A 19586-nucleotide genomic window follows, 5' to 3' on the forward strand; every position below is an offset into this window, starting at 1 on the left:
GATTGCTAAGGCTACACGTGGAACTGGTCTTTTGGGACAGGAAACTGGCTTTGCGTCTGGACGGAGATGGAGTTCTGCTTGCAGCTCAGTTCAGCCAGCTAAACCATCTAGAAACACTGCTGCATAGCACTGTTGCAGTTGTTGTATGGTCTAGCGTACTGGTGGTGGTATGGCATCAACTATCCTGATTTAAGTAGCCAATGTCTTCCTACAGAGCTCATCCAGAAGGATGCTCCAGATCTCAAGCTTGTCCATTCAGTCAATGTTAAGGATGTTCAGATCTGGCTGATCTGTTGGTAATACACTCTGTTGATTTGGTTACCATTCAGCTTCACTGTGCAGTGAAGTTCAGCAATCAGATGGAGGGTTCCATCCAATGCACAGCAAACAGTGTGATGAGGACCCAAGCACCCGCCATATGCGTTTGGAGATAATGGTGAGGTGTGACGCTCTATTGAGTTGCAGCTTGACCAACTGGTTGTTGATAAATATGTTGATGTACTGCATTCTGGTGGTGAAGCCAACTTTGAATGTGACCATTAAACCCTTTGTAGATTTTGGTTTGCTTTTGAAACTTCTTGCTCTTGTGTTTCACTGGCCTAGAAGAGTGAAGGACGGTGAAAGACTTTGTCGTGCCCGCAGCAATGGCATTTGCCACAAAAGTGTTTAAGTATTTCCTGTATTGACTGTTTTCTACATAATGCCATGTACCATAGTTCCAACAGGTTGTGGCTGGCCACTTGACGATCTGCTGGGTGATGGCGTCTGGGCCGTTGAAATGCATTGACACAGTTCTGTTCAACCAGCTTGGAATTGTATTTCAGGTTAATCAACCACTAACATTCTTGAGTGACATCTTGCAGAGCCATGTCAGGGTCTTGCTCCAGTCTGGACAAGAGACACTGGTGAATGCCTGCACTGCCAGATGCCTGAAGTCCACAAATAAAAATCAGACATTTGAACTGTGAATCAATCACGTTATCCAGCTTGAACTTTCATGATTGATGACACCAGCATTTGTGATGAAGTTATTGGTGTTATGTTTAACAGCTTTTAGGCAATGGTAGTGAACATCAAAGAGAGATAACTACTCTCCAAAAATTCCTGTTATCTGTTGGACAGTTTTGTCAAATGATAGGTCATGCAGGCTTTTAGGCAACATGAAGTTGAAATAACACTCATATTCAGCAGTGCCCAACTTTCAGAGCAAAGTGCTAGTCTTCCACGAGTCATCTTTACTGGTGAACTTAACCCAGAAGATAGCTTCATAACGTTTGAATTGTGACTCCCAAAACAGCATCAAACTGGAAGCTGATCATGAACACAACAACTGACTCACATGAGTTCTGTTGAGTGTTGGACACCAATATTGTACTGACAACTTGCTCTTCAAGGTTTTGATTAACTTCAGCTGGAATGCCTCAACTTGAGCTTGCTGCTGTTGTAGGATTGCATGTGTATCTTCTACTGAAATTATCATGTTGATATAATACAGTGCTTCAGTGCAAATTTGCTGTGTTTGCTTGCCTTAACAGCTGATGAGATCTGAAGCCAGGAGACAGAACAAAGCTGGAACATGAAATAAACTTTTATTCACCAAACGCACACAGCTACAAAAACTCAGCAATGCATCCCAAAGTTCGACTGTTTAGACATCCCAACATCTCTCTATCTAACCTATCAAGCACAGGAAGAGTCTTGGCTGTTTAATGAGAAGGAATTTTATTCTTTCAAACTGCTGAGTATAGGCAAAGAGTTCAGAGCAACACGTCAAGCTGGAATCAATCTGGTGAATCTTCAGTGAACTCCCTCTGCCGCAGATTGGGAGATCAGGTCTGTACATAATATACCAGATGAGGTCTCACCAGGGCTCTATATATTTGCATCAACGTATTCCCTAAACAAAAGCACCTTCTAATTTCTCACCATTTGAAAAATGTCAGCTTCTTTACTTTTCCTAACCAAAGTGGATGAACTCATACTTTTCCACATGATGCGCAATCTGCTACACTGTTGCCTATTCATCTGTGTATCTCTTCTGCATCCACCCACAGTACCGCTGATCTTAGTATCATCAGTGAACTGAATACATTACACTTCAACCCCTCATCAAAATCACTGATAATAAATTGTGAACAGCAGGAGTTCTGGCAACAATCCCCACAGAACATCACTAGTCACGTCCTCTCAACCATAAAGTTATCAATTTATCCCTACTCTGTTTCTGTCCATTAAACCTAATCCTCAATCCAAGCTTGCAATATCATTAATAATCCCATATGTTCTAATAATCTTTTCATGGCACCTTGCCAATGGCCTTCTGAAATTTAAAATAAACACATATATCAGCTCCATTTAATCTAGTCTGCAAGTTACACCCTGACAAAATTTTAATGGAATTGTCCAATGTGATTTTCCTTTATGATGTAATGGTGGAAAAACTGAATGGGCTGAATGGCCTAATTCTGCTCCTATGTCTTATGGTCTTATAATTCTATGTTAACTTCCCAGTGCTGTTTTTCAACTGCTCTGCTATCACTTCCTAAATTTCTAGCATTTTCTAACTACTTCTGTCAGACTAATTGGTCTCTCTGTTTTTTCTCTCTTCATTCTTCTTTCTTAAATAGTAGGGTTACATATACCTAAGAGGACCGTTCTAGAGCCCTTGTAACAGTGGAGAATGAACAACCAGCGCAGAAACTATTTTCATAGCCCTTCCTTTAAATCCCTAGAAGCAGACCTTCAGGTCCTGGGTATTCACTGCCTTTCAGTTTCTTTAACTTCTCCAATTATGCTTTCATAAATTTGAATTTCTTTTAATTTTTTTATAAAATTACTTTTTATGATTTAGATGACAATCATTTGGCACACTTAAAGACCTACAGAACCTGGATCTTTGCCTATCACCACAATAGGTGATCTCTCAATGTAATCTCTTTGGGTCTCCACTCAGTCTTGGATCAACTGGACAATAGTAATAACTACATCAGGCTGCTGTTTATTGATTACAGCTCAGTTTTCAACACAATTATGACCTCGGTTCTAATCAACAAACTCCAAAACCTTGGCCTCTGTACCTCCCTCTGCAAATGGATCCTTGACTTCCTCACCAGGAGACCACAGTCTGTGTGGATCGGAAATAACATCTCTTTCTCACTGACAATCAACACTGTTGCACGTCAAGGATGCGTGCTTAGTCCAGTTCTCTACTCTCAACACCCATGACTGGGTGGCTAGGCACAGCTTTAACACCATCTATAAATACGCTGATGACAAAATTATTGTTGGCAGATTTTCAGATGGTGATGAGGAGGCGTACTCAGCTGGTTCAGTGGTGTCATACCAACAACCTTGCACTCATCATCAGTAAGACCAAGGAATTTATTGTGGACTTCAGGAAAGGGAAGTCAAGGGAACACACACCAGTCATTATTGAGAGATCAACAGTGGAAAGGATGAGCAGTTTCAAGTTCCTGGGTGTCTGAAGATCTGACCTGGGCCCAGCATATAGATGCAATTACAAAGAAGACATGGGAGTGACTATATTTTATTCAAAGTTTGAAGGAATTCAATATGTCATTAGTGACACATTGGTTGCATCACAGCCTGGTATGGAAACACCGATGGTCTTGAATGGAAAATCCTACAAGAGTAGTGGATACGGCCCAGTTCATTACGGGTAAAGTGCTTCCCAGCTTTGAGCACATCTGCATGGAGCACTGTTACGGAAAGCAGCATTTATCATCAGGATCCCCCACTACCCAGGTCAAGCTCTCTTCTTGCTGCTATCATCAGGAAGAAGAAACAGGAACCTCAGGTCTAACACCACCAGGTTCAGGAACAGTTATCACTCCTCAACCATTAGGCTCTTGAACCAATGGGAACAACTTCACTTGCTGCATCACTGAACTGTTCCCACAATCTAGACTCTCTTTCAAGGATTCTTCATCTCACATTCACAATATTCATTGCTTATTTACTGCATTTATCATGATAATTTCTTTTCATATTTTGTATTCGCACAGTTTGTGGTCTTTTGCACACTGGTTGTTTGTTCATCCTGTTGGGTGCAGTTTTTCATTGATACTATTATGGCTTTGGATCTACTGTGTATACGCACAAGAAAATGAATCTCAGGATTATAAATGGTGGCACATATGCACTTCGATAACAAATTTATTTTGAACTCTGAACAATCATAGATTTCTACAGATGTACCATGGAAAGCACTCTGATTGCATCACCATCTGGTATGGAGGAGGACACTGCACAGGATTGGAAAAAGCTGTAGAAAGTTGTAAACTCAGTCAGCTCCATTATGGGAACTAGCCTTCTCGACAATGAGGACACCTTTAAACACCAATGCCTCAAAAAGATGGCATCCATCATTAAGGACCCCCATCATCCAGGACATGCCCTCTCCTCACTGCTACCAAGTGGTGCTACAGGAGCCTGTGGACACACAATGAATATTTCAGGAACAGCTTCTTCCCCACTACCATCAGATTTCTGAATGGACAATGAACCCATGAACACTATCTCACTATTTTTCCCTCTCTTTTTGCTCTACATTTGATTTAATTCATATATATTGTATATATATTATTGTAATTTATAGTTTTTAAATTATGTATTACAAAGTACTGCTGCCAGAAAACAACAAATTTCACTACAAATGCCAGTGATATTAAACCTGATTCTGAGAAGCATATAGGAGTGAGATAGTTTGGCTGGTTGAGTGCTGTTGCTACAGCATTGCCAGCAAGAACTTCCCCTTCCTGTGGACTTCAGGAAGGGGAAGTCAGGAGAACACATACCACTCCTCGTTAAGTGGTCAGCGGTGGAAAAGATAAGCAGCTTCAAGCTGCTGGGCATCAATGTCTCAGAGGGACCATCCTGGGCCCAACACATTGATGCAATCATGAAGATAGTAAGCAAGTGGCTTTACATTGTTAGGAATCTGAGGAAACTCAGTATGTCACCTAACATTTCTGTAATTCTCTATAAATATAGAGTAGAGAGTATTTTGAATGTTTACATTATTGTCCCATTTGGAGGCTCTAATGTGCAGGGTCGTAAGCAGCTACAGGCACAATCCTCCAAGTCCTTGGACATCTTCAGGATGCCATCAAGGATATCCATCATTAAACAGCTTCACCATCTGGGAGATGTCCTCTCCACTTCCACCAGGTTGGATGTACAGGAGTCTAAAGACCCACTTTCAACGGCTTAGAAACAGGTTTTTCCACTCTGCCATCGGATTTCTGAATGGTCCATGAACATTACCTCATTATTCTTTTTGTTTTGTTCTATTTATTTTGTAATAAATAGTAACTTCTACAATGTCTTTGCACTCTACCACTACAACAAAACAACAAATTCCACATCATATAAATCAGTGATAATAATCGATAGTGATTCTGATGGCAGATCTGACATCTTTGTTTGATCTATATTATTGGATTCCTCATGGATCATGACAACTTGTTATTTCCCTGTTACTCCAAGTTCCTCCCTGAGATGTCCTTGAACTTGGCACCATTCAGATTACAAGGCTCCAGTAGAAGTTGGGGAATAGCATGAAACTTCAAATGGAAGGGAAGAGATTGGGACATGAACCACGTCATTTGGCTACTTTGATCATTTTTGCTTTCCTGTTTGTCTGCCAGTCTTCACCCCCACTTCTCCTCGCTAATCAGTATTAAATTCTAATGTGAGACACTCTCAGAAGATCTGTACACATTTTGATTCCTTGTTATAATGTCTCACCAAGAGATTACTTGATCGATTTGTGCAAGACTTAGAAGCAAACCAGATCCTGCTCTCATTTGATCTCTCCGCAGCCATTGTTTCCAGTAGAGCTCTACTGAGCAGAAAACCAATCTGACTTACTGATTTTTGCCCTTTCCTGTCATTAACCATTTAGGACTGAAGTTAGATTGAAGTCAGACTTCTTTTAACCAAGGAGAGTTCCTCAGTTTTGGCAAACCATAACAAGAATACCCAGGTTTTCTTTTCCTCTTTAGGTGAAACTGCCCCACTATATCCGCTTACTTCCTCTCAATAAAATCATCCAGATGTACAAACCTATTCTGGAAAGCTGCTGTAATTGTAAATTCAAACAACAACTGATCAGCGAAGAGGGAACTCTCATTTATTTTCTTCCCAATTTCTCCAATTTAAGTGACATTTTTTTACTTAACTTTGAATCAAGATAATTACTTGAAATGACTTAAGTGAAAGAAGTGTTTGCCATATTTTCCACCTGGAGCCTTCTACTGCATGTTTACACAAAGCAGAGAGGGAAAATGGATCTCCCCAGCCAAGACATGTTCCAGCTCTGGAAAATCACTCTTAACTACTGTTCTGAGGCTTGTGAAATTTCTTGGAAGCAAAACAAGCATCAATTCTTAGTATCTGTTCCAAGTTGTTACTGCATTAGCAAAGAAGGTTAAAATTGGTGTATTAGTTCATGAAATTGTGAATTGACAGCCAGAAAGAATATGTAAAGCAGTGACCAGCAAACAGCATAATCAGGCTCATTTAAATAATCTACAGATTTCTCTATTAAAATTGATGGCCAGCATGATCGTCTTAATTAAGAAAATGAAGATATCCATTGCAATATTTTACAACCAGGTTACAGCTCAAGATTACAATGCATTGTAAAGTAACAATGAGTTGGCCAGGTGTTGAGCATCTTAAATAATTCTTTATTTTTCAGCTCTAATTAGCAACTTTTTAATAATACAACTATTTGCAGCATCCCTTGGGCAAATATTCAGAGAGAATACCATGGGTATTTTTTATGCACAGCTGCAGTTATTTATTTTCTAACCAGATGGTACACATTACTGAGGGGGCCTGGTGAAATATGGTTTCAAGTTCAAGGAAATTGGAAGTAATCTTTTGGAATTGTTATTAATAGTCTGATGTGTCAGTAAATCACATCTTAAGCAAAGTGCTTAACCTTTGCAAATAACTTCAGCTCAGATTTAAAATCTGGGACTGAGTAATACATGGTAGGCATTATTGATTTACTTACAATTCTTCATTGCCGCTTTCCCAATTTTACACTTGAATATTCTTGGTACAGGAAATGTACGTCCATCAATAGTTGAAAGAGACATTAATGCTCCAAATATGGACCATTCTTGAGAAAGGTCCAAAGAGTTTACAAGTATAGTTTTGATCTGTCCTTTTCATCCAGTAGCTGATTAATTTTACAGCATATATTCAGTGATTTCTGCCTTTATTTTATTTAATTTCCACCTTTTTTCCTCTTTAATGACATCAATGAAATATTGTGAAAGGAAAAATAAGTCACCCACCTCCACTTCCACAAATTCATTTAACTTCTTGCAAGTAGCAGAAAATGTCTCTGTCGTTCCAAACTCAAAATACCATAGCTTGTTTTTCATTCTGAAAAGAATATAAAGGAACATACACTATTATATGTAACCAAGAATCCATTTTGAAAACACAGTTCACTTCAGATATCTTCCTTGTTGAATTCATTGTTAAGATTGTAACAGATTGCTGCAGCTTGGTAATAAGAAAACAGGCAAGAGAGAATCCACAACCACAAAGATCTTTCTCCATTAGTCACTAACCAAACTGAAAGTAACCAAGGACAGTGAGTGAGTCATCCAACTTGTGATATCCAGCAATGCACTAGAGACTTGCTCAATTTAAAATACAACCCTAGTAGAGCAAGGGAGTGAAGCTAGCACTAGCCTAGAGGCTACCATGAGAAAGGAATGGCATTTCTGCCTGGTTGACAGAGAAGAGGTATATAAGGATACATCAACAGCCCTCATTAACAGCCCAAATTTATTATCATTGACATATGACATGAAATTTGTTGTTTTGCAGCAGCAGTACAATGCAAAGACATAAAAATCTATGAATTTCAAATCTTGCAATCCTGTGCAATGGAGGCTCTGTTCCAGGCTGTGATACCACCAGTCAGGATGCCCTCTACTCTATCTATATAGATCCCTTTCCATAAGTAATCCTTTAAATTTACAAGCATTCCTCATTAATCCATGAATTGAACTGCTCTGTAAACAGCTGCATCACCTCAGGGACTACAAACAAACTGCTGGAGGAACTCGGTGTGTCGCGTGGCATCAGTGGGAGGAAAGAAATTTGCCTGCTGAGTTTCTCCAGCAGACTGCTTTCAGTTTCCAGCATCTGCTCTCTGTTGTGTCTCCTTATCTTTGGAACAGTAGCTTCAATTCATCAGAGGTGTCTAATCCATCCCTTCATATCCTCTCTCAATTTAAAACTAATCTACCTTTTCCCTTTCCACAGTACTGATAAAGGGTTTGTGGCCTGAAAATTTAACTTTTCAGTTTCAATGAGCTGTCTTGTCTGCTCTGTTGAGTGTTGCCAACACTTCTTTTTGTGTGTGTTTTATTTCAGATTTATAGCTGTTTTTATTTTTTCAATTATTATGAAGTTTTACCAAAAAGGCACTATTTTCAAGTTTCTCAGACAAGTATTATTGCATTTTGTCCATTTCTACAAGGTAAAATGGACCTCCAGTTACAGGGCTGAAATGCATAAAAAATTCATCCAAGGGTCAAAAATTATCAAAGAGTTTATGGGGACAAAGGGATGCGGATGAGCTTCACTGCTTCTTCCAAAGGAGCGCAGACAGCAGAAGGGTATGGATTCAGGTATCTGACCAAGGAGCAACACAATTAGAAGAAGAGAGGGTTAGCTTCCACTAAAACAGTTGTGAGCGCAGACTGGAGTTGTATGAAAACCAAACATGTACACAACTGTGCTGAAGGCAGGGTCTTCTCATGAACAACATTAATCAGTTGTTATTACTGAGTACCACCAGCAATATTCACAATTAACCTGTATGGTAATAGTATTATGCAAAATAATCAGTGAAATAGCAGCATTCTTTAAATGAAATTTATTTTTGGGCATTTTGATTTTTGATTCTCCCAGTTCTTCAGCATACATTTTCAGAAAATCCTTTGCAACCCAGAGTTAGCCAATAGTTGTCAGAGTGGTGGTTGTCTGTATCACATTGTGGTCAGCAGTGATGTTTAGACATTTCAATGAGCTTTAAAGGTTGTCAGGTGTCTTCTAGGGTGAGCTGTTTCCTAAAGCGCGACTGAAATGGAGCGTGGACCTGCATCCTGGTATGCCTCCATGCTAGGTGCTATTTACAGAATCTGGGAACAGGTGCCTGTCTTCCAGCCTCAGAGATGAATTATTAGTGTTTTCATGGTAACCTCTCATGTAACATGGTAAACTATAGATGTTGCTAAATAAAGATCTTTAAACAATTACTTATATCTTAAAATGAATATTTCACTTTGATGCTGAATCATTCTGCATTGAAAAACAATGTGGTTCAAGGCTGTTTCCAATGAGGTAACCTTTTAATAGAGTCGATAGTGTCATACACCATGGAAACAGGAACAGGTCCCTTTCCTCGCTGATCCATTGACAGTGATCCCATTTCATTCTCCCCACATATTCACTGACTTCCGCAGGTTCTATTATTTACAGTACTTACACACCTGGGGCAAATTACAGCATCTAATCTACCAACCAATGTCTTGTACAAATGAGAGGTTAACACATCAAGTCCAAACAGAACTGTTCCCTTTTAAACAGAAGTGCTTTTCTGAAACAAAATGCAGGAGAGAACTTAAGACAGAGACAAACATTCCAACAGATGCTAGAATTTGGAGTGAAAATAATATCAAACTGTTGGAGGAATTCAACAAGGCCGTGGAAGCAAAGAGATGTCTGGGGTTTCAGTGCAGAACCTGCATCAGGATTGACAGGGTAGATAGACAGTAGTGAATATAGAGAGGTGACAGGAGGGATAAGATGGAGCTGGTGTGTGAAAGGCAGAGCCAAATGAGGAGTAGGTATCTTCAGGCTGAAGCTAGTGCGTGATAGATGGAAATAGATAATGGAAAAATGGGCAATCAGAGCTAGTTGAGGGGTAAGTATGGCATCCATTAGTCTCATGAGACCATGGATCTGCACGTGGAAATTCTTTTCCAGGGCGCAGGGCCTGGGAAAGGTTGTATGGAAGACCGGCTGTTGCCCATGCAGCAAGTCTCCCCTCTCCACCCCACCGATGTTGTCCAAGGGAAGGGCAAGGGCCGATACTGCTTGGCACGTGTCGTTGCAGGAGTTGCCAGATCGAAGTTGAAGACAATGTCAGACTGCCTTAAGGACTCCAGCTTTGGCTTTGTCCTCAGGGTTTACTCCCGAAGCCTCTCCCATGAGTATGGCCACAAGGCAGAGAAGGTTTGAAATCAGAGTTTTCCCTCTCTTAGATGGACTGCCTACCCAGGCTGACAAGCTCCATCTTACCTGAGGGGTAAATAGAGATATAGCATTTGTACTGTTGCTGTTAATGGAACACCCTTCTGTGGATTAAAAATGAACACCAGTGGTTGATGATCAGTAATAAGGGCGAACTCTCTCTTATGCAAGTACTGGTTGAAACATTTTACACCCCAAACCAGATTCAAGGCCTCTCTGTCAACATGTGCACAATTTTTCTCTCTGCAGCCATAAGGGAACATGATGCTAAGGTGTTCACTTCCATCACTCATAACATGTGACATGACTCACCTATACCATAAGGCAAGGCCTCACAGGGAAGCTTCACTGGATGCTGTGGATTATAATGTGTGAGGACAGTGTCTGATGTCACCATTGCCTTTGCCTTTGGAAAGCCACCTCACACTGCTTTGTCCATTGCCATTTCTTCCCAATTTGTAGCAATGAGTTCAAGACATGGAGCACAGTAGCCAGGTTTGGCTGGAACCTGTTGCAGTAATTGACAAATTATAAAAAGGACTGCAACTGTGATGTATCCTTTGGGCTTGGGGCGTTCACCACTGTTTGAATTTTCTCAGTACACTTGTCTAATCCTTGTGCATTAATGGTGCGATCATAGTAAGTGATGCTTGGTTTAAAGCATACACACGTATTGCATTGTGCTCTGAGCCAAAGATTTTCTAATCTTTTTAACACTCTCTTGAGATTCTGGAGATGTTTCTTGTCATCCTTGCTGGTGACATGATGTCATCCAGGTAACACAGAGTGAATGGGCAGCTTTCAGCCCCTGGTCCATAGCTTTCTACCAGACTGCAAGTGTGGATGCTACCCCAAAATTAAGCCTATTATAGTGATAAAGCCCTTTATGAGTGTTTATGGTGAGAAACGGTTTGGACCCATCTCCATTTGTAGGTAGGTCTCAGCTAAGTCCACTTTACTGAAGTGTTTTCCTCTAAGAAGGATTGCAAAGATATCCTCTATTCTGGGCAGAACGTATTAACCTACTTTCAGTATTAGGTTGAGGGTGACCTTAGAATCACCACAGATCTTGACTCTTCTTGGCGACTGGGATCATTAGCATTGTCCAAGGGCTCAACTCAAACTTGGAATGAATTCCTTCAGTCTCCATACAATCTGGCTCACTGGTTACTTTATCCTGAATGGTTTAGGGAACAGGATGGGCTGTAAAACTTGAATGAGGCATTTCCATTTAACACTATTTTACCTTTGATAATGTTTAAGTTTTCTAATGCCATCCTTGAACACTGTGAGGCATCATCCAATACTTTTCTTAATTCACTTTCAGTTGATTCTATTGTAGGGAATGTAGCATGCAGATGATGGATGGATCTCCAATCAAGTTGTAGCTGTCTCAGCCAAACACAGCCCCACAATGCTGACCCTTCTGTTTTTACCACATACAAACCGAATTTCACTTATTGGCTGTTGTACTTCACTGTTACGACTGTCATTCCCACAGGAATTATGTTTTCTTCAGTATAAGTTCTTAGTAGGATATCTCTGTTTGATATCTTTGAAACACCGTTCAAACTCATTTTGTGGAATGACTGAAACAGATGAGCCAATGTTCAATTCCACTTTAGTCAATTTGCCAGTCAACTTTGGTGTCAGTCACTTTGCTTTTCTTTAGTTAGTTTCCACATTGTAAATCTTAAGGTTACTCAGTCCTGTATTATTCTCATCATTATCAGATTTTTGACCAACAGCATGTTGATTACTGCTCTTTTTGAAACTGCAACTCGACTTCTTTCACTTTTTCTCTTCCCTGTGTAGTCCCTTTATTGTTGTCTGCCTGAAATGCTCTTTATAATACAAGTCCTGCTTTGTTGCGTTTTATAACCACATAACCATATAACAATTACAACATGGAAACAGGCCATCTGGGCCCTGCTAGTCTGTGCTGAACACTTACTCTCACCTAGTCCCACCTACCTGCACTTAGCCCATAACCCTCCACTCCTTTTCTGTCCATATACCTATCCAATTTTACTTTAAATGACGAAATTGAACCCTGCCTCTACCACTTCTACTGGAAGCTCATTCAACACAGCTACCACTCTCTGAGTAAAGAAGTTCCCCCTTGTGTCACCCCTGCACATGTTTTCTTTAAACCTGCATTGGTCTGCTGAATGTGAGCCTCTGCCACAATGGTAACACAATTATTTCAGACAGGCAGATTTCTGTTTAGACTTTGCAATTTTGATCACGTTCACATTCATTCCTGACTGCAACCCAATTGTGTCTTTGATTGCTGCTTCCAGTGTTACAATGAGTTCAACTGCTCTTTTAAATTTGAGTTGTGCTTCAGTTAGGAGCTGTTTTTGAAGGCTTTCTTGTAAGATTCCACAAACAAAATGATTCCTCAGTGCATCATTAAGCCTATTACTGAACTGGCAAAATTCAATTCAATTCAGCTATGTAAGCTGAAATGGACTCCCCTTCCAATTGCTTCCACTCATGAAACCCAAAGCATTCTGCAATTAACCATAATTTCAGTTCTAAATGCTCCTGCATTTTTTCATGATATATGCAAAACTCATTCCCATTGGTTTGGTTGGAGTAGTCAAACTTCTAAGTAAACATAACCTTTTCAACCTATTACACTCAGTAAAATTGGCACTTGCTTTTCATTGGCTATTTCATTTGCTTCAAAATACTGCTCAGTTCATTCAGTATACATCACCCAATTATCTGTTGTACAAATCAAACACATCTATTATTCTGATGCAGCCAGCCATTTCTGTTTTAAACATTTATCATTACCATCACCTGGTACTCACTGTTTATGAACCCATGAATTCTGTCCCTTTTCTGTCTTTTTTTTAAACTTAATATCTCTCTCCCCTTGTGAAGAAACACTTGCTGCACTTTTTAAAAATGCAAACATCTCTCTCCCTTTTCAAAAGAAAGGCGTGCTGTGCTTTTTTTCTTACTCAAATGTCTCGCTGTGTTTCAACTTGTAGGTAATCTTTAGTGGGTTCTTTTTTAACCTACTCATTGCCACTGTTATGTTTTGTAACTCCAAAACATAAAATTAATTGAAAGAAAAATATAGGAACTGGGAATAACTCATGTTTACTTTAGTGAGGCACTCACATGTGATGTGGTGACATAATGATATATATCACTCACATTCTTTTATATATAGCCCGTAATGAATTATTTAACTAAAGAATACATAATCAAACAATATATTTAATATTAATCAATTGTTACTGAACTATTAAATACACAACATATACATGCAATGAAATTCAGATGCAAATCATTATTTCATTGCTTTGTATCCTTGATTGTTTTTCATCAATGGTATTTGTTGGCTATGTATATACGTCCAGGAAGTTAACCCATCAAGGCACACTGTTCAGTACTTAAGTCTGTACTGCCGTTCCTCCCTCTCCCTTCCATTGAACATATTAATCAGGTTTTACTGTGTTAGGCTCCTATCTTTCTGCCAAGTACAGTAAACTGCTTGTGCTCTTCCACTAACTGTCAGAAACATAGACAGTTAAGGCACAGGGGGAGGCCACCTGGAAAAGATTTGTTCAAATCAACCTACCACATAGGAAGTAAAAGCAAGAAATGGCTGCCTATGCTTTGAGTCTGAACTTCCATTCAAAAAGAACATGGTTGCATCTTAATGCTTGTTTTCTGCATCTCTTGAAACACGTACCTCTAAATCCCTCTGGACTCCACCCTTGTCAGTTCCTTATTATTTAAAAATGTTCCATTCTTCAATTTTCCCTATCAATGTGGGACATAGTTTCCCACATTGCCACAAATCTTTACCCTCCTTGTCTGCAGATGACTCTATGTTCACCTCACTTTACCATCAAACTTTGTATCATCAGCAAAATTTGGTACAATCTATTGCCTTTTCATCTCAGTGGTTAATCTAACATTGGCAAATAATGCAGTCCTGTAGATTAGACCATAGCAATAATAACAAGTGCTTCCTCCTCTGTCACCATTTCAGGCACAGCTCAGATCACAAAACAAAATTTGCTTCCACTGCACTCTAACAGTTTCAATAATAATCTTAAATCTATACATTGCTGTTTACTGACCTCCTTCCTGTTCACTTTCTCCAGGCCTCTCATATTCCTTACTGTCAGGGAAATACTCTCCTCTGGTTTTGGTAACAAGCTTTTTAATATTGTGCTGCCACTCCTGTGTTTAATTCATTTATAAGCAACAAGAATAGAATTGGGCCCAGCATCAGTCAGGGGTCCAGCATTGTGGAAAATTAATGGAACAGGAGGCTATTTCAGCCCATGGTAACTAGAGTATAGCAGTTAGTAAAGCCCTAAACTGCCTAACACGATTTTCCAGCATTGAGCGTACAGCCTTATGGCTCAAATATATAAATACTGCTTGGGATGAAGATTTCTGTCTATACCATCCCTTCCAGCAGTGGTATCTAGACACTAACCCACCCTCTGAGTGAAAAAAATTTTTATATTTCCTTAATTTTTTAACAATTGCTTTGTGTATGTCCTACTGGTTTCTGATTTTCCTTTCAAGAATTCCTTTTTACTTTATCTAGAACACTTGGTTACATTTCTCTTCAGTTTCTTCTGTTCCAAAGAAAATCCCACCTCTTTGCTAAAATCTCCCAGACCAGCAATAACCCTGCAAACCTCTTTTACACTGTCTGCACTGCAATATGACCAGAACTTTATCACTGTTTTCACATTGTGGCCTAACAGGTGGTGTACACACCTCTAGCTAAAACTTACTGTTGGAGGTTTCCTTTTTCACTCAGACATGGTCTTTCTTTAAACTTCTTACTGACCCATCCTGCTACTCTTAAACATATGTGAATGGACAATTCAAGATCCCTTTGGCTCTCACTGCTGGTTCAACATCTTCTATTGATTGTAATTTGTCTGCCCTTTTGCATCTTTCCACACTTTGTCCCTTTTCTACCCAAGGACCAGATCATCTATAGCTTTCTTCATCTATATTCCTCAATTGTGGTCATTTTTTTCAATAATCTGAAAACTTGTTTAGCTTTCTAAATAACTATAACAATTCTAACATGGTCAAAAAGAACAGCAGCCTTAGGTCCAAATTGCTGCATTCTGGAGTAAGGATTTTATTATAAGCCCTCCCTAGTAACTGTTTATTGTAAAGATCCCCGAAAGTATTTATTCTTTAAGCTGTATTGTTCCATTGACTAAATAACCTGCATTTAACAATATCTGATTTTCAAATGTTACCTGTTTTCTTAATGAAGTTCTACCATACACTTTGGTAGAAGAAATAAAAGGGTAGATTACTTTTTAAACAGAGAGAAAATTCAAAAATCTGAGGCACGAGGAGGTTTGGGAGTCCTTGTGCAGGATTCCTAATGGTTAATTTGCAGGTTGATTCTGTGATGAGGAAGGCAAATGCAATGTTAGCATTCATTTCAAGATGACTAGAATATAAAAGCGAGGATGTAATGTTGAGGCTTTATTAAGTACTGGTGAGACCTCACTTGGAGTATTGAGAGCAGCTTTGGGCACCTTTTATAAGGAAGAATGTGTTAACATTGGAGAGTGTTCAAAGGAGGTTCATGAAAATGATTCTGGGACTGAAAGGCTTGAAGACTGTTTGATGGCTCTGGGCCTGTATTCACTGGAATTCAGAAGAATGAGGGGTGACCTCATTGAAACCAATAGAATGTTGAAAGGCCTCGATAGGGTGGATGTTTCCTATGGTGGGGAAGTCTTAACACCAGAATAGAGGGGCATCCTTCTAGAACAGAGATGAGAAGGAATTGCTTCAGCTGGAGAGTGATGAATCTGTGGAATTTGTTGTCACAGGTGGCTGTGGAGGCTAGGTCATTGGGTATATTTAAGGAAGAGGTTGATAGGTTCTTGATTAGTCAGGTTATGAAGGGATATGGGGAGAAGGCAGAAGATTGGGGCTGTGACAGAAAATAGATCAACTGTGATGAAATGCCAGAGCACACTAGATGGACCAAATGGCCTAATTCTGCTCCTAGATCTTCTGGTCTTATGAAGAATTTGTTCCCTGAGATAAAGATTGTTCTCTAGAAAGGCTTTTTGTATTATAACATCAAACTGAAATATTAGTCTTCTCGTAATACTCACAAAATGCTGGTGGATTCTAAAATGCTATTAGTCTTCTAAATTCTGAGAACTTTTAATCAGAGCCATTTTACATGCTCTGATATTAAACAATTATTTATTTATGGTCACCACAGCTGCTTAATTCATTATTGCTGAGTGAACTTCTCTGTTTTTGTTTGTGGCCAGTTTACGTATTTCATTTGGGATAATCTTGCAATTATGGTGAAGTGAGACTTGTTTTTAAAACTACACTGTTCCTTTGGCACGTGGCACTGAGTAACTTCACTATGCAGCCACCAATCTAACTTCATATTCAAGAACTCAGTTTGAAATCTGCCAGACCTGTAGACTCCATTGCTGATATGCAATCTTCAATGAAGAAGGTGAAGAAGACAGAAATGCCCATTGGTAACATCCAGTCGATGTAGTGCACATTTTCTCATAAGAGGAGGAGAAAAGGAAAGCCACGTATTTGTATACTGCCTTACATTACCCAACTGAATCTTAAATTTCATAATCAATGTAATTTATCTAGAGTCTGAATGAATGCTGTGTTTTGAAAACCCTAGCAGCCAATTTGCACGTAGCAATCTTTCCCATTTATAGCATTGAAGAAATGATCAGAAAATCTCTTTTTAAGTGTTGGTACAGGCAAAACTCTTAACTAGTACATTGAGGATAATTGCCTTGATTTTTCCACAGATTACCCACAACAATCTCACTAGGTAGATAGGGCACTAGTTTAAAGTGCAGTGCTTTTTCTGTTCCACACTGGGTTATGGTCAAGTTACTGGATCAGGAGCCAGACTTCTAGACCACTGATCAAGAGTTGTTTCACTGATGTCTGACAGGAAGGGAAACTGGAAACTGGGACCTGGGACATCATGCCTAATTCAGAGCCATCAATGTAATTGACTGCTGACTGCCCTCTTAGTTCAGGGGTAGTTAGAATAGTACAATAAACATGGCATTGACAGCAAAATCCACGTGTTGTAAATGAATAAATAAAAGGTTCATTGGCATAGGGTTTTATACTTCACTGTTTTGTTAGCTTTGCACCCATGATCCACATATCTCAGAGGGCAGAATGTTTCCAAATGAGTCAAGGCAAAATCAGACAAAAAACTGCAAGGAATTCACATGGAATGCAGGAATACCCTCTCTGTCATTCTAAGGCGAACAGAGCTTCAGAAGACCATGGTAGTCCACAAGTCAGTCATCACGTTTATAATTCATTAGTAATCTATTGTTGAAAACTGGAAATGTCTTCTTTCCCCAGAAACCAGTAAAGCCCACTTCTTATAAGCTTTATTTCATCAAATTGTTCTGAACCCTAAAGAAAGAAAAGAAATCTTTTTCTGTATTTCAGCTGGCTACTTATGGATGGATTTTGTATGTCTGATGGCTTGGCCTAATGATCCAATGCATCTCAAAAATTAACTATGTCAGATCTAATTTCTTACATAAGATATTGAGGAAGCAGAAAATACTGGAAATGCTCAACAGGTCAGCCATTATCTGTGGGAAGAGCAATTAGGTTAATGTTTCAGCTAGGTAATCCTGACCTAAAAAGTTAGTCATATGAAACGTTAACTTCTGTCTCTGCAGATACTTCCTGCTATAGAACCTGGAACATCATAGCACAGGACCAGGCTCCAGGACCTACCACGTGTTTGCTAACCATGATGCCAACCTAAATTAATCCCATTTGCAAGCACGTGCCTGTGTTCCTCGATTCCCTGCAGGTTCATGTTTTTTTAAAATGTCTTTTAAAAATTGCTATCACATACATTTCCTACACCTCACTGACAGCACATTCCAGGTACCTACTACTCTCTGTTGCTAAAAAAAAATCTTGTTTCACAAACCTTTCTTCCTCATAAGAGCTACTGTATTCCTGCTAGTATTTGACATTTTCACCTTGTTAAAAAGACTCTGACTACCTCCCGTATCTATGCCTTCCATAATTTTATATACTACTGACATGTTGTTCCTTAGCCTCCAACGCTTCAGAGAAAATAATGCAAATTTGTCCAGGCAACTTCCTGGTGACCCTGTCCTGCACTCTTTTGATCTGTTTTGTACTTTCAGCAATTTCTTTCCCTCAAAAATGCATCTTCCTCGTGGTTCCATTTTGATTTGTGACCTGTAATAGATATTTGTGGATATAATAAGCTTGCCTGGAGTTTTCTAACCTCAAGGACATCACACCACTCTTATTCACTTTAAATGGAATTTGACACTTGCTTCGACCTGTTCATGCGACTTATCCAAATCGACCTGCGGTCTTTTCATTAGGCCCTGCACTATTTTTTGTGCTGATTAAAGAATCAATAGACTTTAAACTCTCTTCTGAATTATGAAATAACACAAAAAGCTTTTTGAAACTCCACATGACAGATCCCATTGACACTCCTTAGATTATAGTCATTAGCTACCTATTCAACATAATATTTTACAAACCTGAATGATTATTTCTCCAATAGATGTCTATGTCGAGTTTTATGAAAAGCTTTAAATGAGACAAGACACAATTAAAAAATACACAAATAACTGCCTTCTGCTTCTTAAAGCAAATAGTAAACACACTTCAATCCATCCCAATAGGTTTTACTGCTTTTACTCATGAATGTCAACTCTACTTATACAAATAATGTAACAGTTAAAAATTAATCCAAGGAAGTTCTTGTGATTGTTTTTTGAAACTGGTGTATCAGACTGTTTTAATGTAATTACTAATATGTTAAAGTATCTTTTTGAGCTAAAACATGGAGGACAACAAATATTGATGTAAGTTTTAACAGGATTTCTTTGATAGATAATCGAATGGTAGGTTAGTTGGGTTCAGATGGAGCTATTAGAAAGGCTCATAAATTTTAATAATTGAGAACTGCCGTTATAAATTTTTAACCAGTTGCTTACACAGCAACCAGCTGCTAACAGTATTCTCTTAAAGGATTTCAGAAAGGGGTTGATCGATTGAAATATATTTTCGGATTCAATCACAATTTTAAACTGTAGATTTCTCTAAAAAAATGGAAGATTGTGACTCAGGTGATCTGATTTGCTTTTGATTAGTTCTCAAGCATGCCACCTTAAGACAGTTCAGGCTTGCGGGTTCCTAGAAGGGAAAAATGGAATTCACATAGGCAT

The 19586-nt window shown here is 39.1% G+C and overlaps 1 protein-coding gene across 6 annotated transcripts in view; it reads right to left on the reverse strand.

The window, feature by feature from the left end:
* The window catches only part of LOC132392730 (diacylglycerol kinase beta), a 521872-nt gene that overhangs the window by 106558 nt on the left and 395728 nt on the right, over positions 1 to 19586 (reverse strand). For all 6 annotated transcript variants that reach the window (XM_059967021.1, XM_059967020.1, XM_059967019.1 and 3 more), the window contains one exon: positions 7332 to 7422. In XM_059967021.1, coding sequence (XP_059823004.1) covers positions 7332 to 7422 — 91 coding nt within the window. The remainder of the gene's footprint in view (positions 1 to 7331; positions 7423 to 19586) is intronic.

This window comes from Hypanus sabinus, chromosome 4 (assembly GCF_030144855.1).
Source record: "Hypanus sabinus isolate sHypSab1 chromosome 4, sHypSab1.hap1, whole genome shotgun sequence".
Taxonomy (NCBI): Eukaryota; Metazoa; Chordata; class Chondrichthyes; order Myliobatiformes; family Dasyatidae; genus Hypanus; species Hypanus sabinus.